General features: G+C 37.2%; 1 protein-coding gene across 1 annotated transcript in view; it reads left to right on the forward strand.

The window, feature by feature from the left end:
- LOC128743672 (calcineurin-binding protein cabin-1-like) overlaps positions 1–22,446 on the forward strand; it is an 858,845-nt gene that overhangs the window by 390,341 nt on the left and 446,058 nt on the right. The window contains exons 12-14 of the mRNA XM_053840294.1: positions 1,453–1,581; positions 1,634–1,912; positions 1,984–2,331. Coding sequence (XP_053696269.1) covers positions 1,453–1,581; positions 1,634–1,912; positions 1,984–2,331 — 756 coding nt within the window. The remainder of the gene's footprint in view (positions 1–1,452; positions 1,582–1,633; positions 1,913–1,983; positions 2,332–22,446) is intronic.

Below are 22,446 nucleotides of genomic sequence, written 5' to 3' on the forward strand. Positions count from 1 at the left end.
AGACGGTACTGTCAAATGAATCAAAATTGATTCAAAGTGATCGAACCATCCCTGTTCTTAGTTACAGAAATTCTTCAATTTGATGACTGTTTGAAGAGCATACCGACAAGCCGGTTGACTACCGCTACAAAGAAGCATTTACTGCCACCGGGAATAATACGAGCGAGTGCCAGTCCCCATTACATCGCATCTACTCTATTATTCGGAAGTTCAAGTAGTTTTTTGATAGTGCTGAGCGATAATACTGCTCTTGAGTAATATTCCGCTCAAAATATTTGGAAATTAACGCCAACAGCTACAATACTGCAATGATGGCATGTGAAGAATCGGCTGCGGCTTTTAATGAGCGTAGGTGGTTGAACAGCGCTGGGTTGCCGACCGTGATGACATGGGTAGTTACAGAGATTAGTAGCATCCTTCATAGCGAATAGTTAGTAGTAGCATAGGATATCATGGGCAGACAGAATTTTAGAATCCTCGTGATATTACTAACCCGAAAATTGCAATCAACATGTTAACTAAAACTTCCCCCTTTTCTTTTTCTTTTCTTTTTCCTTGTCTGATCTCTGTCGTTGCTTCCCACGGTGACCCGTACGTTGTCGTGGGGGGCAACGAGGGATCAGCCATAGGTTGAAGACGTTCGAGCGGACGACGTGAAGTCAACGTAGGTCCTAAGTTATTACGAATATATGAACAAGACTGACACATGCAGAGAAGCGGATAAACAAAAGGAAGGAGAAGATCAAGATAAGTACATTCATTGTTATTGTTTATACAATTGTAGCGGGTCTGCATAGAGTCAAGTTCTGTCATCTTTTCTTCCTCCTCATTAATTCATCATCATCAACGCATTATGGCGCTAGCGTTGTCCGCACGGACTCTTTCATCTTTATCACAACCACCTTCTCTCAGCCTTGGACAGACTTGGCTCTGACTGCCTCATCTCGTGCTGCAAACGGAAACGGAAACGGATATTGATTCAATTTGGTTCATTTGCAACAAATGACGCAAACTGCTATGAGAGCACGCTTGGTCTCTCTGAGTGAGTATATAAAAGGTGATGGTGTGAGTTGAATCGGTGATTAAGTATCGATGACAACATTTTGATGCGATTTTTGACCATGCCTGGCTACAGCTATCAAAGCTCCTTTTAGGGGCTTTGGACCTTCACATTAGTTCGAACATGCCTCTACAAAGATCCGCAATTTCAGGTGTTCGCTGGACCTTCTCTCGATTTTCGGTTTTTCGAATGATTCCTATATCTTTATGATGACTATAAAAGAACATTGCTTTAAGTACTATATGAAAAAATTGTTGGCTTGGATTAAACTAAAACTTTCATGTTAATGCAGCTGACCCATCTTACCCTATTTATCGTTTTGATGAGTTATTTTTTTATGGTAACGTTCAGAGAAGCACCGTGATATATTTTAGCTCATTATTTGATTATAGCGAAGATGACAAAGCAATGGCGTGTCGTTTAAATCGTATTCGCAATGAGACATCCTTGGAGAACACAGAGGAGGAAACTTTATTCGATTCGATAATGATATTCTTTGTTGCTCACGAGCTTCTAGGAAGGTAAGAAGTGTTTTAATTTTAATGAATTTTAAAGGAAAAAGAACTTTTACAGGCGTCAGTGGTGTTCAAATAATAACAGTTATATTCTTTTAATGACACTTGATGTCATTTCACCTAAATTACGCTCTCCATTACTAGAGCCTTACCGCGATTTTATTACCGAATGCTTAGAGCAAACAACGCACTGCCTTTATGGATATCCTCAAAAGAAAAGCAGAACGCGTCACATTCAGGATCACGAAGCTTCACAGAGTATAATGACATGGGAGAGAGCGGTACAGTTATTTGATATATACCGGCCAGATGCGCTACCTGAATTTAATTCATATAAGTATGTTAATTATTTATATTTCTCTACTAAAATATCCTCAATATATCTATATATATGTATATCCATTTCAGGATTGATTCAATTTCTGCAGATATGGAAGCAATGTTCAAACATATACTTTTAATTTTTCCGGAGAGCTGTAACGTTTCGATATATATTGAACCTATCTTTAATTTTGTTAATGGGATTGAAGATACAATGCCTAATGCTTTTTGCCAAAAATTTATGTGTTATAAAATTAGACCCATTTACTATCTTTTAGCTGACTACTACTTTAAAAACAGAGATTTTTCAAAAGCGATTAAGTTTTATATAATGGATCTTACTATAGAATCAACTAGGTTTGACTCTTGGGCCGGCATATCCTTATCAAAGGCTAGCAAATGTGAAACGATGCTAAATTCTGCCGAAGCTATAAGGTAATTATTACTATTACTAACAAATCAAAACCCGCAAATTTATATACTTTTAAAAGTTGGCTTTGTTAAATTTTGATAAACAATATCTATAACAGTATGATAACCATCATTAACTGCTTTTAATATACCGTCATCCGGGGCGAGATTGTGCCAAAAAAGCATATGTTTTTGTTCTTTAGCTCAGTATACACACAATTTTGGAACTAAGTTGATTTCAAACCTGTCAATATGTACTAAATTGTTCAATTAACAACTACCGTAGAGATGGTTTAGTTACAATGAAACCTAATTTTACTGGAAGTGCATGAACTTTGGCACAATCTCACCCCTTCTAGGGGTTGACATTGTGCCAAAAACATAAGGTTAGGCTAAAAACCTAAAAAGTGAACATCAGCATATTTATGAAAAATATACATAAATATCAGTATAAAGTAGTTCAAATGGGGCCGTCCATGAATTAAGTGGACTATCAGTGGCAGGGAGTCGGCCAAAAACAACGCATCATACAAAAAGTATGAACGAAAATAACCCGGGGAGGTCTGAAATAACTAAATGAGTTCGTAGTCAATGGACAGCCTTTATATAGCCAGTAGCGTTTCTAGGGTTAACAAGGGAGAGATATATGAAGGGGTGTATCCCAAGGGGGCATACCTATTTGATCATTTAACAAAATAACCATTACTTTGTTCGAGAACCCGCGGCCACAGAATATTTAGCCCATCCCACCCCCTCCCCCGTCCTTAAAACTGGCAGTTTATACATGATATAATATTAGAGTGTTTATTCAAAGCATCTGAAATTTCCAGAGAAAACGTAAAAATTAGTTTAAATTATTTAGCAGACCTATGATGCTGTTTGCTCCAAAATGGATGATGCAATCTAATCTGTCAAAATATTGTGCTCAATAGTAAAGAATGTGAGTGTACTGGTGTACACTGAACTGAACACTGACGTATTTTTGTTGTGTATGTGAAATCCACAAATTGGATCGATCATTATGGTTTGGCACAATCTCACCCCCGTGAAGCTCGAAAAGTACAAAGTTTCGAAAAATATTATTTTCGTAACCAAAACTTACCCAACGCATAATAACCTTTCAATACATTGTAAATGATTAGTTTATATACCTTCAAAATAGCAAGTTGATGCGATTTCTTGTTTGGGTTGGTTTATTGGGGACATTTTTTACAAGCGTTATTTCCGAGTATTTTTGATCGCGAACTTTGAAACCCTGTTTAGGCTAAATAGTTTGCTGATATTATCTGTGTTCCATTCTAAGTTACGAATAAATATGTTATTTTCATCGTCATTTTGAATTTAGGTCACCAGATTCTATAGATATAATAAATTTTCACAGATAAACATTTTTGGTTTTTGGCCCAATCTCACCCCCGTGGCGCAATCTCACCCCGGATGGCGCACAGTGGTTGGAAACCTTAAAAACCTGGCCAAAACCTCAAAAATTGAAAGTTATCATTTATGAAATATTTTGACATAATTACACGTAGAATAAGTCATTTTATCATATCCTGTAATATCAACTATCGATAATGTAGATTTGTGGTTTGGCGTATTGTCGAACGTCAGTGCCTGAGAGACTCTTTGCTAGTGCGGGTTTCATACGTTTTGTGGCTCTTGGTAATAACGTTTGTGGTTCGTTATCGCATTATCAAATAACAATCATCCAAAATGGATAACGTTTCTCAAGGAATGTACTGCACTAGCGTTATATGCAAATTCAGTTTTTTCGTTATATATATACTTTCACAACGTTTGAAGTTTCCTTCGCAAATGCTAGTTTTTTCAATTAGCGCGTGCAATGAAGTTGGCATTTACTTTGTGTGCCGCGAGGTGCCGTCGAATGTTATATAGTTTTGTGAGTGTCAGATTATGGCGGTTCGAATAGCGTGTAGCTTTTTTGCAACTATTTGCAACTCCACGAGAAACTGGAGATTTAGTATTTACACGCACCTATAGGCGAAATCGGACGAGTGAGCTTTTAATGCTCCAAACAACCTATGTTTGTTTTTAGCTTGTTTTTTACTATTATCCTGTTCTTTACAAATGAATCGTTGATGGTGCAGAGCAAAGCCTAGGGGATAACAGTCTTTAGACATTACCCTTCTTTATCGATAGACTTCGCGAGTACAGGACAATTACGGGGCTGGTTCAACGATCTTACTGACTCTAACAGCATCTGATCGTTCTTTATGTGACAGATTATTATTAATAACTCTTACGATTCATTTTATAGACTCCGCAAATTAACGTATGGATGAGGGTAACTGGCAGTAGTGTCTCCGAAAGGAGAAATTGAGGCAGACGGGGCACATTATTATTCACAGAATCAAGTGAACGCTCAAAATGTTGAAAAGAAAACGGTTGAAACATGAAAATTACAGATACAAACACGCATAAGCATTGGTCGCTCGAAACCACGGATGGGCAATTCAAATGATAGAAATACTGCAGGACGTTTAATTGCAGACGAGTTTATATTGGAAAGTGTCCGCACAAATTCTGGAACTTGCGAATCGCGCAACATGAATATAAAGGATCAACAATACATACTTCTCGAGAAAATATACAAGAGAGAAGATAATGGAAGATATTTTTCGAAGAATGCTTGCTTGCAATCGCGTTGTTGTGCTACACAACATTGAATGGCACTGACAGCTATAAAATCGGCGACGGTGATGAAAGTAACAGCGATGATCATTTCGATTAATAATATTTTTTAAAGTAATGTTGCATAACCTAATGGAATAAAGAATCGAAATCAAAGACCTGAAAATCACTTTTAGATGAAATTTATCTCGAAAAGTTTAAAATTTAACAAAAAAATGCCACCATTTTGGGTTAGCCATTTTGAATTTCAAATTTTCAATATCATTTTTGAAATCAGCAACCCGAAAAACATGGAATCTCATCATCTTGAAGTTTTGGCCAAGAATTTTAAATTTCCGACCACTGTGTGGCGGTACGAATTTTTTCGACAGGACAGTCAATCGGCAAAGCAAAACGACACTTTATCTTTTCTATGCCCGACGTTTCGATTTATTTGATATCCTTTTCAAGGGATTCTACAACATGAAAACATGATTAACATATAATTTTTGACTGAAGTTTATGGAGGGTCTTAGTAGAATACAAAATCTGAAATCAAATAAAAAGAAAACTTATTCAATTTAGTTCTACTATTCTATTCTACTAATTCGAGTTCCAAGTCTATGCTGCTAATATATATTTATTTATTTATTTATTTATTTATTTATTTATTTATTTATTTATTTATTTATTTATTTATTTATTTATTTATTTATTTATTTATTTATTTATTTATTTATTTATTTATTTATTTATTTATTTATTTATTTATTTATTTATTTATTTATTTATTTATTTATTTATTTATTTATTTATTTATTTATTTATTTATTTATTTATTTATTTATTTATTTATTTATTTATTTATTTATTTATTTATTTATTTATTTATTTATTTATTTATTTATTTATTTATTTATTTATTTATTTATTTATTTATTTATTTATTTATTTATTTATTTATTTATTTATTTATTTATTTATTTATTTATTTATTTATTTATTTATTTATTTATTTATTTATTTATTTATTTATTTATTTATTTATTTATTTATTTATTTATTTAAGATATAACAAGATACAACACTTATAACTCTTACAGAATGTCCAAAATAAAACAAATTATTTTCAACTTATACGTCGACCGGTTTCAGGCATCATATGCCTGTCTTCAGGCGTTGCATCGATGATGATACAATAACGACTCGGTGATCAGTTGGACATCGGCCCTCGTCCTGAAGATAGGCATATGATGCCTGAAACCGGTCAACGTGTAAGTTGAAAATAATTTGTTTTATTTTTGACATTCTGTAAGAGTTATAAGTGTTTTATCTTGTTCGCGATTGTGTCTAGTGATTTATTATATTATTTACTTTTTGTTGCGTATTTAGATGAAGAAAAGAACGGTTTAATACTGAGGTTTACAATAAGTTTATTATAAGTAAATATGTTAAGTAATTAAGTTTTAATCGGCGAATAATAGAATGGCGTAATAATAATTTTCGGTTCGGATGACAGTTATCAAGAGTGCCCACTGCCGGGTGCCTTGAGCACAGTGCACAGTGGTCCAGCAGCGAAAATTAAGTGGAAAGTTTTTTGTGGCTCAAAATAGCTCCCCACAATGTTCAGCAAAGTTGTACAACTCTAAAAGACAATTAATGCGAAATCAACGACTAAGTTCCAGTTTGGCTTGTAAACACATAATCGATAATAACTTTTTATAAGAAAGAGATAGAAGGATAATTTTTTCGTCAAAGTTGTAGCTAAAGATTATATAAGTAACTTTGCCAAAGACATAGTAGGCGTATTTTTAAGCGTTTCTAACTTACAGAGTGTTTTACAACAAGACCTCTCAAAAATCACTTTTTCACTGATTTCTTCAAATGCAGTGGTTTTATTGCATCATAATGTTTTACAAAGTTGGTTATCTTATCAAAAGACATATTTTTGTAGAACATTGTATGTTGAAAACTCGTACGTATAACGAGTTCTAACGTTTTTCCTGTGTTTTTTTAGTCTTTTTTGGAATAGAATATCTCAAAAAGGGGCAAACGAAAAAAATCAAACTTAGCCGTTTCTGAAAGCTTGGAGTTTTATCTCAAACATATGTGAAAATAAAAAACTGGTTTTTTCTCTAACTCGAATAATTTCAGTTTAATTATTTCATGTTTGACCATTTTCTACTATGCAGTATTTTCTAATATCTTCTTGAAGACGATTAAAGTCAACATGTCAATAGTAAAAACGAAATTTGTCGTACCATGACACAATTTCTACTGATTGTCACGTAAAATAGTCTTCGAACTCAGGATAAGTTAAGAGATCTAGTTTTTCGACCTTGTGCTAGTTTTCGAACCACTGCTGAAATATTCATTAAATAAGTTTGTATAACGGTAGTTTTTATAATTGTTTATTGTCAAGATATATGGACTTCGCCCGTCATCCAGTCCATACATATAAATATAAATTATAATACCAAATACAAAATAATATAAAACGCAGTGGTATTAGTGTACATGTAATTGACCTCTCAGAAATAGTCAGAAAGTTTTTTCTTAATAGCATCAGTCGACATGTTTAAGTTTAGTATGTTTCTAAAATTGTTCATTAGCTGCATACAGCGACAGGCTGGATCATTGCGCGCGTAGTTAGTTCGACGGTGGTTTGGAGTGAAGGGCCTTAGTCTCCACAGAACTAATGTACTCTGGTTAGCAGTTATCCTGGATTTCAAATAATCACTGTCGTATCGTCCTCTCTGCAAATGGAGCTCAGCACCAGCTGTTTTTGATCTTACAATTTTCATTATTTTACAAATAGACAAATGGAAATCTTCACTTGGATATATGCACATGAAATTAAATTTTATATTGATATTTTTGATTCTTAAATTACTTTGATTGATCATTTTTTAAATTACTTTAGTGTCAGAAAGCTGAGAAGTCTTCAAAATTGATGTCTACGTATTCAGGAACAGGAACATGACTATGATCGTAGTAAAAAAGGAGGAACGCTTTCAAGCAAATCCTATTAGAGTCCTGGAGTTTTTTGTCAAAAAATTTGAGGGTACCGTTACTGTTTTTTAAATTAGTTTCTAAAATGTTCGTGAAAGTAATTCGGTAGTTTAGGAGATTATTTCCCATTCAATTCCATATTTGCTATATCGCCAACCGTTAATAAAATTTTAGTACACGGCGCAGATATTATTAAGGCCACGGCACAACCCATAGGGTTATTAAGCGAAGAGGTACAGGAAACGCGAAATAAATGTATTTGTAAGTTAAGAGAATTTCACGCCAGAAAATTTAACCGGAATGCCAATTTGGAGGATGCGTTCAGACGCCTCCTACTGTCGTCCGATCCAGTCATTGCAATACAAAATCGTTCGTATTGTACACGTACTCTGGAGCTTCCACCAATTATTAATATAATAAATTATTATATTGCTGACAATAATAAAATATTTCGAAAACAAAACATTTATTGAATCTCTCAAATAAATGACTACCATTTTTGTTTTCCAAATCAACGATATACTGATATAAGGTGGTTGAAGTTCGAAAGGGATCTATAGGTCTTTTTTCTCTTTTACCTCTTTGACTGTTTTGATATACTTACCTGCGATTAAAAAATGACATAAAACTAAAATAACAGTTAACAATATTACGCATGAAATAACCAATATTTTTTTGCTTTTCCATTGAAAATTATTTTTGAAACATTATTGATGGTAGATTGAGCATATTTGCAAAATAATGAAAATTTAAAGATAGATATTTATCAAAAACAGCTGGTGCTGATAGAAAACTGATGTCATATCTGGAGTTGGAAGACTATTTTACGTGACAATCAGAAGAAATTGTGTCAAGGTACGACAAATTTCTTTTTTACTATTGACATGTTGACTTTAATCGTCTTCCAGAAGATATTGGAAAATACTGCATAGTAGAAAATGGTCAAACAAGAAATAATTAAACTGAAATTACTCGAGTTAGAGAAAAAACCAGTTTTTTATTTTCACATATGCTTGAGATAAAACTTCAAGCTTTCAGAAACGGCCGAGTTTGATTTTTTTCGTTTGCCCCTTTTTGAGATATTCTATTCCAAAAAAGACTAAAAAAACACAGGAAAAACGTTAGAACTCGTTATACGTACGAGTTTTCAACATACAATGTTCTACAAAAATATGTCTTTTGATAAGATAACCAACTTTGTAAAACATTATGATGCAATAAAACCACTGCATTTGAAGAAATCAGTGAAAAAGTGATTTTTGAGAGGTCTTGTTGTAAAACACTGTAAGTTAGAAACGCCTAAAAATACGCCTACTATGTCTTTGACAAAGTTACTTACATAATCTTTAGCTACAATTTTGTCGAAAAACTTATCCTTCTATCTCTTTCTTATAAAAAGTTATTATTGATTATGTGTTTCCAAGCCAAACTGGAACTTAGTCGTTGATTTCGCATTATTTGTCTTTTAGAGTTGAACAACTTTGCTGAACATTGTGGGGAGCTATTATAAATCGCTCAGCTGCAAAAGTAAGTTTCCACTTAACTTTCGTTTCTGGACCACTGTGCAGTGATTGACTCGAGGGCCCTCAACATCTCTCTTTTTATCTTCAGTAGTACTGGTTAGATAGAATCAGGCAATTCGATGTTAAGTGACTTTGGCATGGGTTTATTCTCTGCATTTACTAACAATGAAAACAATAAAAGAGTGGTACTGGCTTGAGATGCGAATGAAGCCTATTGTTCAAGGGTAAATTATAATTTGTTCCGCCTCCTGGTTCTAGGAACAAGATTGGTATTGCATAAGTAGTAAGGAACACATACATACACACATACACACCCCCACTCCGTGCTGAACTCTGCTTTACCGACTATGAAGCCTTTAGCCGGGGCTGGCTATAAGAATGATACTTGCTCGAGGTGCGAATGAAGCCTCTTGTCCAAGAACAAATTATAACTAGTCTCCGCACTTCCTGGCTCTAGAGCTAGATTGGTTGAAAAGTAATAAGAAGCGTAGAGGAAAAGGGTGAAAACACACCGACACTTTAAGCACGGATAATAAGCAGTTCACTCACTCTATAGCGATACTGCAATAACAACGAATTGCGGAACAACACCTGGATAAGATCACAATAGATCAAAATGCTGGTCGTAGTGATAATATCCACACACAAAAAAAGCTTCTTCCATTCAGACCTCGAATTTAGTGTTCCCCCGAGCACGGAGTTGATTGGTGTGTGATATGATTAGCCTGCTTGCATTCAGCAACACATTGTAATTGACAGTACCAACACCGCTAGCCGTTGCCGTATGAGTTTTCCATGTTGATTTTTGTTGGGAACGAAATCTACTGGTGATTTCAGCAGATCTGTCGCGTCGAATACTTGGCAGAAGATTTGGAAGCTTTTTTCGGGAGCAATAATCCGCGAGTGATGTAGACTTATATTTTAACTGTTTTTGTATTTGTATTTTACTCACTTGACTGTATTTTTATGTAACTATCGACAATCATTGGGGCTATCTCGAGCCCGTTGATTTAATAATAAATAAATAAATAAAACCAGATCCAATGTGGTTCGGTGTTTCCTCCCCATAAAAATTTCAGCCTGTGACAGTCCATCTGGAGCTGACTTGTTTGGTGTTGACCGGTAAACGGACAAAAAATTTTGCAGAGAACGGGCAATGGAGTTTTGCGTTTCTGGCATTGTTTTCCTTAAGCCTCGCTTCAGAGTATCTACAAAGTGCTCCGTTTGTCCATTGAACTGCGGTGATATGAAACGGTGCGTATGTGCACGATGCCAACAGACTCGCCTAATTCTTTGAATTGGCTGCAAGAAAACTGCATTCTATTATCGCTGACAATGGTTTCTGGCAGTCCGTACCGAGCGAACATTTCAAAGAGCAGCTCGATGGTCATCCTACTGGTGATCGTCGATGTTCGGATGATCTCTGGCCACTTACTCCTATAGAAGTCGACAATGACCAGAAAATACTGTCTTTCAAAAGAACCAGCATAATCCACGTGTAGCCCTTGCCAGGGATGATTAGCTTATGGCCACGAGGAAAGTAATATTTTTAGTGGTGATTTGGCAACAGATGCGCAAGCGCTACACGACGAAACGAAATGTTACACATCTTGATCGACGACGGACCAGTAGACGTGGTTCCTCATCAACGACTTCATCCGTTCTTGACCGGGGTGTTCTTTATGGATGGCCTTGAGTACGGGTTGCTGATATACTTTCGGCACAATGATTCGACCAACTAGCATGAGGTAACCTCGCACGAGAGAAAGTCCCTCCTTGCGAGCAGAGAATGGAGTCCATTCTCTGCTCGCAAGGAGGGACTTTTTCTCGTGGACGGAGATCATTATGACTTGCTTAATCGATTTAGACCAAAGTTTGCACGTGTTGAATCACTTCCAGAAGCAGCTTGTCCTTGTTGGTGGCAGCTTGAAGGTGTTTGGAAGTGACCGGCAGAGCAGTCAGTGCTGCATTTACGGTGGCAGAAACAGCGTAAGAGCAGCGAACGGAGCAAGCTTTTGAATTGCTCAAACGAACGTTAGCAGCGCTCATCCCAGTTCCATTTTGAATCCTTTTTGAGAAGTGAATCAAATGGGCGTCGTAGATCATGAAAGTTGCGAACAAATTTGCCATATAAATTTATAGCGCCGAGGTATGATCGCAAGGTATTGAGTCGTGTGGGGGAGGCATATTGCATATCGCTGCCATTTTGACAGTATCGGGCCAGATCCCTTGATGGTTGACGATGAGACCGAGAAAATGGATTTCCGGCATGAAAAAAGAGTACTTTTCAATATCAGTGTAAACCCCCACTCCTGGATACCCTCCAAAAACTTCAAAAGACGAATTCGATGTTCCTTGGAGCCCTTTCTGCACTAGTACGTCGTCAAGGTACGTTTCAACTCCTTCCAAACCAGCTACCATGGCGTCAAAGATCTTTTGAAGTGCAGCGCCACTCTCCCTTAATTTGCCTACCTCTATTTTAAAGTATATACGGTGTGATATGAATTATCCAGATGCATTACAACAAGCTGATTGAAGGATCGACCTTCTGGCGGCGAAAACCCCCATTCACAACATAATGTTTAATTTGTTTGTTTGTTTGTCTTTTATTGTCTAGTAGCGTAAGGTTTACCCTTTTAAAAAATGCTACTTCCGATTTGTCGATAAGTATAATAAAGTCTTACATTTCTACACAATTATTTAAACTAAAACTATTACTCTAATTACGATTCCAAAAGTCGATGCAGCCTCTCTTAAAAACTACTTCGGAATTTGCACGCTTTACTGTAGATGGTAAACGGTTCCAATTTATTACACCCCGGACGAACAAAGAGTTGGCGTAATTCATGGTGTTATTTGCCGGTATAACTAAATTTTGCAAACGTCGACCGCGGGCATGTATCAATTTTCGGTACAGTGTGGCTGGAGCTTGTGTTGCTGTCAGCTTCCTCAGGAAAATGCAGGAACGATACGAGACTTGCAGCGGGCATCCCAACAAGTTTTTTTGGATTCATCAGCATTTTCAATTTCATAGAAACTATTCCAAGGAATCGGGAGTATTGCATTTTCCAAAGCATACGGGTCAAAGTTGACGTAATTCCGATAAGTGTTCACGTGTACGGGTTCTGAGACACTAAAGTCTGTCGAAGGGAATATAAGATCATGCTGTGACAACCCGGGAAAACTGACCTGATTGAAGCGTATAATCTTTTCGTTTTTGTTGGTAATCAAAAGGTCTAATTGCGAACATCCTCCATTGTAAAAAAACGTTGGCTCTTCACCAACAGACGACAACGAAAAATTACTGAGCATGGATTCAAACATTGCTCGCTTAGTACTTGGACGAAGCATGTCTGTGTTCAAATCCCCTTCGATGAGATTCAGTTAGCTTTTCAGTCAGAAAGGACGAACAATCATTATCTGGTGGATTGTAAATTACCATCAGCAGAATCTTTTCGCCGGACACTCGAAACTCTAATGCCAGGCACTCCGTCAGATCGATTGAATCCGTTGTAAGCACCGTCCCAAAAACCTTAGAGCACTTTAGTTGGTTCTTGAAGTAAACTGCAATTCCTCCACCACGTCTGTATGATCTATCATTGCGCACAACACTGTACCCGGCGATACCAATACTCCGATCACTGATTTTCGTAGTAAGCCATGACTCAGTAAAACACGCCACTTCTACTTTAGAATTAATGAGAACATTTCGAACTTCGTCCAATTTTGTAGACTGACGCGCACATAAACTTTGGGCATTACCGTGGCATATGTTTAGCTTGCCAGCAATCAAAGCCGCGTTCAACACTGCTCCCGATATGTTCGTCGAGGTGTCATTATGTACAGGCAACATTAGATATAGTAGGGGAAGCAATTTTTAGAGGGCTGCATCATTATAGAGGTAAACAATACATAAAACATTTCAAAATTACAGTCTTCGTATGTCAATTACAATATAAAGCACATAATACACATAACTTCAAAAACAAACAGAATAGTTACATAAAGTCATTCAGCTCCCCCTCAGTCCGTATTGCGATTGAAGGTCCGTTTACAGTCTGCTTCACCAAAACGACTCCCAACCTAGTGTATACCGATGCCAGCTTACCATCCTTCTTTAAGCGTATTGCTGCCACTTTCGCTTTACGCGCCTCACTGGAAAGACTTTCGTTGACGTACACACGGCGATCCGAGTTTAGTCCAATATGCCTTAAGCAGAGATCACGCTTTCGTAGGTATGCACTGTAAAATTCGTCACAAGGTTGTTTCAGCGCAAATTCGACGACAATAAGGCCATTTCCATCCGTCCGATTCCCAGTCCTCATACGCCTAGTTTCCATCAAATGGGTGGTGGTTTCTTTTATCGCCAAGTGTTTACAGATCGATTTCAAAACATTGCTGAGGTTTTCACCATGTTGGTACGGGATGCCGCTTATTATTAGTTCGTGATGGTTTTCCAGGGTACTAATATTTTGAGCCACCCTGTTAACACTCTGTTTAAGCGAGTCCAACACAGCATCGTTGTATTGGAATTTGGCTGCGCACTCATTCTTGAGGGACGTGATTTCGTTTTGCAGTTCCGCTTTAACAGCGTCGATTTTTCCATTTATTACGCCTACCTCAGCTCGCACGGTATCAATCAGCTGTTTCGTTTCTGTGAACTGAGCCATCATCATAGTCATCACGCTGTTTAGTGTAGTTTTATTTCCAATCACATCGGTATTTTCCGAAATCAAAATTTCAGAAGACGGGTAGTCAGTGCGAGAACGTTTGTTTGCTTGCGGTGTATTTTTGTTGCCATTTGCGGGAGGGCTGTGCTTTACATTAACCATATCGTGTGTGCTGTGCAGAAACGGTCAGCTGAGCAAGCGCGTATTAGTTGCAGTACGTATGTGTGGATACCAACGGTTGTCGATAGCGGTGATTATCGGCACAACACAAACCAACAGCAGAAAACAGCAGCAGCGAACATGGCTGGGTACGGCGTCACACAGTTTTTAATTGTACATTAGCCACTATAACAGGTACGCACGGAGTAGATAACACACGTCCGATTAACTTCAATCTTCCGAAGTCCGATGGAAAGGTTTGAAGCCGAAAAAGCGACGGGAAAACTTTATTTTTGAAGTTAGTTTACACCGCAATTATTCTTGCCGCATTCTTACGCTATCTATGTATTTGTTTGACTTGATTTAGTTTTGTTTTGTTTAACGGCGCTTGCTACCTACGCGCCAAATAAACTAAAGGGATATGTTATTGTCTGTCACTACTTACTGCCCATCTCGCTTTGCCCATCATCATCATATCAGCATTCCATAGGCAGGACGTTTGCCTGTTTTCACACCGTCTGGACGAAGCATCAAAATTGGCGGACCGATGCTCACATCCATGGAATTACCAACGATGCCTGCCGACAGCAGTTTTATTACCTAGACTTAAGTTTCCTGTTTGTAAATTTAGTTTGAATAAAGGCAGTCGTTATCTAGAGCTAGAACGTGCGCGTTTTACGTTTCTCTAGCCTTAAGTACGCGGATTCCCCTCTACCAAAAGGATCCGCGGCAGTCCCGTACGCAGGGGCTGCCAGTGTTCGGACTCGCAGTTTTTACTGAACTTAGCCGCTCCGGTCACGCGGGCTAAGCGTGATAGTGAAAAGTTCGATCGGTATTATACCGTTCTGTTGAAGTTGTGGCGGCACTCAGCTTGTCGAGTACCCCCCGGTTCGATGAGACGAGAGTGGAGAGCCGGTCAGAAACGAACCTTCTAACGACGCGCAAGTGGTTTATTATTACTGATTAAATAAAATACGTGTGTTCATGTAAAACCGCGAAGTTTGTTATTTAACACGACGTGTGTCCCACATTGCACAGTGGTCCAGAAACGAAAGTTAAGTGGAAACTTACTTTTGAAGCTAAGCGATTTATAATAGCTCCCTACAATGTTCAGCAAAGTTGTTCATCGCTAAAAGACAATTAATGCAAAATCAACAATTAAGTTCCAGTTTGGCTTGTAAACACATAATCCATAATAACTTTTTATAAGAAAGATATAGAAGGATAATTTCTTCGATAAAGTTGTAGCTAAAGATTATATAAGTAACTTTGCCAAAGACATAGTAAGCGTATTTTTAGGCGTTTCCAACTTACAGGGTGTTTTACAACAAGACCTCTCAAAAATCACTTTTTCACTGATTTCTTCAAATGCAATGGTTTTATTTCACCATAATGTTTTACAAAGTTGGTTATCTTATCAAAAGACATATTTTTGTAGAACATTGTATGTTGAAAACTCATACGTATAACGAGTTCTAACGTTTTTCCTGTTTTACCTTTGTTATACCATAACAAAGGTGTAGGAATTGGTCGAAAAACACGAAATTGATCCGAGGCCCGGAGGGCCGAGCCACATATACCAATCGACGGGGTTCGACGAACTGAGCAATGTCTGTGTGTGTGTGTGTGTGTGTGTGGGCGTGTGTGTGTGTGTGTGTGTGTGTGTGGGCGTGTGTGTGTGTGTGGGCGTGTGTGTGTGTGTGGGCGTGTGTGTGTGTGTGTGTGTGTGGGCGTGTGTGTGTGTGTGTGTGTGTGTGGGCGTGTGTGTGTGTGTGTGTGTGTGTGTGTGTGTGTGTGTGTGTGTGTGGCGTGTGTGTGCGTGTGTGGGCGTGTGTGTGCGTGTGAGAGAGAGAGAGAGAGAGAAAATTCCAGTTGGGGTCCTTCGTTTCTGTGAGGTCAATTTATGCTGATCTATTTTCCCAAGAATATAAAGTATTAATGCATTGAATAATTATGACATTTTGCTCATAATAAGGTAATTGAAGAATATACGTTAGTTAAACAGCGATTTGTAACTTTATAACAATATGGCATTCGAAAACCTACACGTGTTGTACAAAATGCAACAGCGTGAGTAACCGAAGGTTAATAAAAATCGATGAAATTTATTTAAGAAATCTTAAAGAAATCAAAAAGAATGGCATTACAGGAATTTATGCATAGTTCAAAAACCTATAAACTAGACCTTTACTACGCAATGTATATGTTAAAGAATAATATTTCCTCTTACAACTTGCTTTTACTTGCACTTACTCAAATTAGTAACAACCAACTTACCCTTACTCAGTAATTTCATGAAAAAAGGATCTATCAAAATTTAAAAGTGTTCCTATTTTGTTCAAATTTTGTAAACTTATTCAATTTCCAAAAATTTTATGAAAATCAACGCACTACGCAACGTTAACCAATAGATGAATTATGTTCCGAAGACGTGTCGATTTCTCTCTCAAATAGCAAGTAAGACCGTATAACAAAGGTTCCTTTCACCACTAGGTGGATGAAATCGGGTTTTTTTAGTCTTTTTTGGAATAGAATATCTCAAAAAGGGGCAAACGAAAAAAATCAAACTTGGCCGTTTCTGAAAGCTTGGAGTTTTCTCTCAAGCATATGTGAAAATAAAAAACTGATTTTTTCTCTAACTCGAGTAATTTCAGTTTAATTATTTCATGTTCGACCATTTTCTGCTATGCAGTATTTTCCAATATCTTCTTGAAGACGATCAAAGTCAACAAGTCAATAGTAAAAAAGATATTTGTCGTACCTTGACACAATTTCTTCTGATTGTCACGTAAAATAGTCTTCGAACTCCAGATATGACACCAGTTTTCTATCAGCACCAGCTGTTTTTGATAAATATCTATCTTTCAATTTTCATTATTTTGCAAATATGCTCAATCTACCATCAATAATGTTATAAAAATAATTTTCAATAAAAAAGCAAAAAAATATGTTTTATTCCATACGTAATATTATTAACTGTTATTTTAGTTTTATGTCATTTTTTAATCGCAGGTAAGTATATCAAAACAGGCAAAGAGGTAAAAGAGAAAAAAAACCTATAGATCCTTTTCTAACTTCCACCACCTTATATCAGTATATCGTTGATTTGGAAAACAAAAAGGGTAGTCATTTATTTGAGAGATTCAATAAATGTTTTGTTTTCGAAAATTTTATTATTGTTAGCAATATAATAATTTATTATATTAATAATTGGTTTGCGCTTGGTGGAAGCTCCAGAGTACGTGTACAATACAAACGATTTTGTATTGCAATGACTGGATCGGACGACAGCAGGAGGCGTTTGAACACATCCTCCAAATTGGCATTCCGGTTAAATTTTCTGGCGTGAAATTCTCTTACATTTATTTCGCGTTTCCTGTACCTCTTTGCTTAATAACCCTATGGGTTGTGCCGTGGCCTTAATAATATCTGCGCCGTGTACTAGCATTTTATTAACGGTTAGCGATATAGCTAATATGGAATTGAATGGGAAATAATCTCCTAAACTACCGAATTACTTTCACGAACATTTTAGATACTAATTTAAAATAACAGTAACGGTACCCTCAAATCTTTTGACAAAAAAACTCCAGGACACTAATAGGATTTGCTTGAAAGCGTTCCTCCTTTTTTACTACGATCATAGTCATGTTCCTGTTCCTGAATACCTATAAGACATCAATTTTAAAGGCTTCTCAGCTTTCTGACACTAAAGTAATTTAAAAGATTACTTTAGACTAGAATCAGAAATATCAATATAAAATTTAATTTCATGTGCATATATCCAAGTGGTGATTTTCATGACTATTTGTAAAATAATGACAATTGTAAGATAGATATTTATCAAAAACAGCTGGTGCTGAGCTCCATTTGCAGAGAGGACGATACTACAGTGATTATTTGAAATCCAGGATAACTGCTAACCAGAGTACAGTAGTTCTACGGAGACCAAGGCCCTTCACTCTAAACCACCGTCGAACTAACTACGCGCGCAATGAACCAGCCTGCCGCTGTATGCAGCTAATGAACAATTTTAGAAACATACTAAACTTAAACATGTCGACTAATACTATTAAGAAAAAACTTTCTGACTATTTCTGAGAGGTCAATTACATGTACACTAATACCACTGCATTTTATATTATTTTATATTTGGTATTATAATTTATATTTATATGTATGGATTGGCGAAGTCCATATATCTTGACAATAAACAATTGTAAAAACTACCGTTATAAAAACTTATTTGATGAATATTTCCGCAGTGGTTCGAAAACTAGCACAAGGTCGAAAAACTAGATCTCTTAACTTATCCGGAATTCGAAGACTATTTTACGTGGCAATCAGAAGAAATTGTGTCATGGTACGACAAATTTCTTTTTTACTTTTGACATGTTGACTTTAATCATCTTCAAGAAGATATTAGAAAATACTGCATTGTAGAAAATGGTCAAACATGGAAAAATTAAACTGAAGTTACTCGTGTTAGAGAAAAAACCAGTTTTTTATTTTCACATATGTTTGAGATAAAACTCCAAGCTTTCAGAAAAGGCCAAGCTTGATTTTTTTCGTTTGCCCCTTTTTGAGATATTCTATTCCAAAAAAACTAAAAACACAGGAAAAACGTTAGAACTCGTTATACGTATGAGTTTTCAACATACAATGTTCTACAAACATATGTCTTTTGATAAGATAACCAACTTTGTAAGACATTATGATGCAATAAAACCATTGCATTTGAAGTAATCAGCGAAAAAGTGATTTTGAGAGGTCTTTTTATAAAACACCCTGTAAGTTAGAAACGCCTAAAAATACGCTTACTATGTCTTTGGCAAAGTTACTTATATAATCTTTAGCTACAACTTTGTCGAAGAAATCATCCTTCTATCTCTTTCTTATAAAAAGTTATGTGTTATGTGTTTACAAGCCAAACTGGAACTTAGTCGTTTCGCATTAATTGTCTTTTAGAGTTGTACAACTTTGCTGAACATTGTGGGGAGCTATTTTGAACCACAAAAAACTTTCTACTTAATTTTCGCTGCTGGACCACTGTGCATTGGTGACCCCGACGCACAGAAAACATCGGACACCTCGAAAAAGTAAATCGTTCATTTCGCGAAAAACAGCCGCAATACGAAATACGTGCCGCAGCAGATACTTTTAGACGCCATCTTGTGTAAGCTGCTGCACGTTGTGTTCGCGGACTGCAGAACCACTTTACCTAAAAAAATAGTAAGAAACAAAAAGATTAGTGTTTCAATGTTAGTATTTAGAAGAATGGGGTTAAATAAAAAGCAAAGAAGGGATAAAATAAAATTTAGGAATGAGGAAATACAGAAATAGAAATTTAACAGCTACTTACCTGAAAGCATGCCACTGATGTCGTCGTCTGAAGTCCACTAATAATTAATCAAAACAAACCGCTACCAACAAAATCGAAGATGGCCAATGAACGTCACATGTGACAGCATTGACGGAGAAGACAGCATTCGCTATCCGTCCCGCTTCAGGCGAAATCGGATGGTAACCGTAGAGGGCAATAGTAGATAGAGATCACTAGTACTAACACTTCCATTTCAAACAAAAACCGAAATTATATGATTTCATTTTGAAATTGTTATACAAGATAATAAAAAGGCAAGAACATAAAAATTGAAAGGTTATATAAGCGATTACACAAGCGTCGTTTAAAATAATTCTATTCAAAGCTTCAATACTGTACAGTGCGTAAAGTACAACTTGTAAAGTCGAGTACTAACGTTTGAAATTCAAATTGGAAGGAGAGTGAAGTGAAACAAAGGTGGAGTTAGTAGTACTAGTCGAAGATCGACCCGCCTGGAGTTTTGTCGTGGCTGATCGTCCCGTTTCCCGCTTGGCTGGTGTTGGATCTACGATTGCTGTTTGGCCTACTGTTTCCCGGGGTTCAATTAAGCTGATTGGACCTAGACGTGCTGTTGCTGTCGATCTGTTGACCTGGAGTTTCCTGGTGTTGTCTGGCCTGGTTTGTAGCTGATGGTTGGTGAGTCAAGCTTGACCCAATAAAGAAGTTTGTGTACACGTGTTATGAAGAAGATTGTAAATTGGAGTGGTGTAACGTAGCAGAAGAATTGAACAAACAGGACTGACGAATTTGATTAAAGGACACCTTTTATTCTTTCTTTGTTCATAGCTATTTAAAGAATTCCCCATTCTTATAAGTGTTTCTGCAAATTCGATTAAATTTCTCTGCGCACCGAATCCTTGAGATTCAAAGGGGGAGTCTCATTCTCGCAACCTTATACTTGGGAGCAAAAATGTCGCAAGCAAACGAGCTTGCCCCGTCGATTGCAGCTGCAGTATCAGTAAAATTGCCTGAATTTTAGAAGGCGGATCTCCTGATGTGGTTCGCCCAGGCAGAAGCCCAATTTGCTCTCGCTGGCATCACAAATGATCAGACAAAATTTTACCATATTCTCGCTAAAGTGGATCAAACTGCTTCGTCATATATTCGAATTAGTCGCAAATCCGCCTGCAGAGCAGAAATACTTGTCCGTTAAAGAGCGACTGATCTCACGTTTCGAACTCTCCGCTCAGCAAAAGTTTGAGAAACTTCTCAATTCTTGTGATCTAGGTGACATGCGTATATCTCATCTTCTCGCAAAAATGCAAGAGCTCGCGGCAAATCTAAACATAAACGATGAGCTGATAAGAATGCCGTTTCTAAAACGTATGTCATCAAATAGTAGAGGTGTATTAGCCGTTTGCGAACTGGAAAAACTGGCTGAAATGGCGGACAAAATGGGCGAAACTGCCGATCCGCAAGTGGCAGCTGCATCGATTCCTGCATCACAACCATTGTACTTACAAGAGCTGGAAGCACAAATTGCGGCTCTATCCGAGGAAGTTCGACGACTAAAAGCTGGCCCATCTCGTGAACGGAGCCGATCTGCCTCACGCCATCGGGTTGATTCGCAAACAGATGTTTGCTGGTATCATCGCAATTTTCAAGCTACTGCTTAAAAATACCGTTCCCCGTATCGCTTTTTAAGTTCAAAAAACTAAATCTTTCCCATCTGTGACGGTGCAGGTGGGAACAGTATATAGTAGTCGTCGCTTAGTAATATTCGATCGTACAACAGGAATACGCTTTCTTATAGACACTGGGTCGAACTTATCTATAATTCCGGCAACATCTAAAGAAAATACACGCATGTAATGGAACCGAAATAAAAACACTCGGAAATCGTTTCGTTATTGCTGATTTGGGCCTTAGACGCAGGTTTGCTTGGAATTTTATTATAGCCGATGTGAGTGTTGCTATAATTGGTGCTGATTTTCTCGCTTATTGTCGATTCGCTTATTGTCGATCTCAAACGCCACCGGTTAGTAGATTCAACGACTAAACTTCATGCAATTGGAGGTATAACTACAGCTACTCTGTGCAGCGTCACAACGATTGTAAATGATCACCCTTTTCGGGACGCTTTCAACGCTTTGTCATGAGCCCCAACACGATGTAACTCATCATATCCAGACTAGAGGACCACCATTGTCGTGCAAAGCTAGACGTTTGCCACCAGACAAGTTGCAAGCTGCAAAAAACGAATTCGCGACCATGTCAGAACTTGGTATATTTCGTCGTTCTAGCAGCTCCTGGGCTAGCCCACTTCACTGTGTACCCAAGAAAAATGGTCAGTGGAGGTTTGTAGGTGACTACAGACGATTAAATGCTGTTACGATACCGGACCGATATCCAGTACCGCACATTCATGACCTGCTTAACGTGTTGCATGAGAAATCAGTTTTCACTGCACTGGATTTAGAGCGTGCTTATCATCAAATTCCTGTAGAGGATAGCGACATCGAAAAAATGGCGGTGATCACACCTTTCGGTTTGTATGAGTTCACAAAAATGCAGTTTGGTTTGTGTAACGCCTCGCAGATCTTTCAGCGCTTTATGCATAAGATTTGTGGCGATCTTGATTATGTAATTGTTTTTGTAGACGACATCTGCATCGCTTCATCGTCTGAAGAAGAGCACCGCGGTCATTTAACGTGCGTGCTGGAACGATTACGCAAAAATGGTCTCGTAATCAACCTTGCAAAGTGTCATTTCGCCCAGCCCGAAGTAGAATTCCTTGGTTATCTCATAAACAAAAACGGCT

The sequence above is a fragment of the Sabethes cyaneus genome, chromosome 3 (assembly GCF_943734655.1).
Source record: "Sabethes cyaneus chromosome 3, idSabCyanKW18_F2, whole genome shotgun sequence".
NCBI classification, from domain to species: domain Eukaryota; kingdom Metazoa; phylum Arthropoda; class Insecta; order Diptera; family Culicidae; genus Sabethes; species Sabethes cyaneus.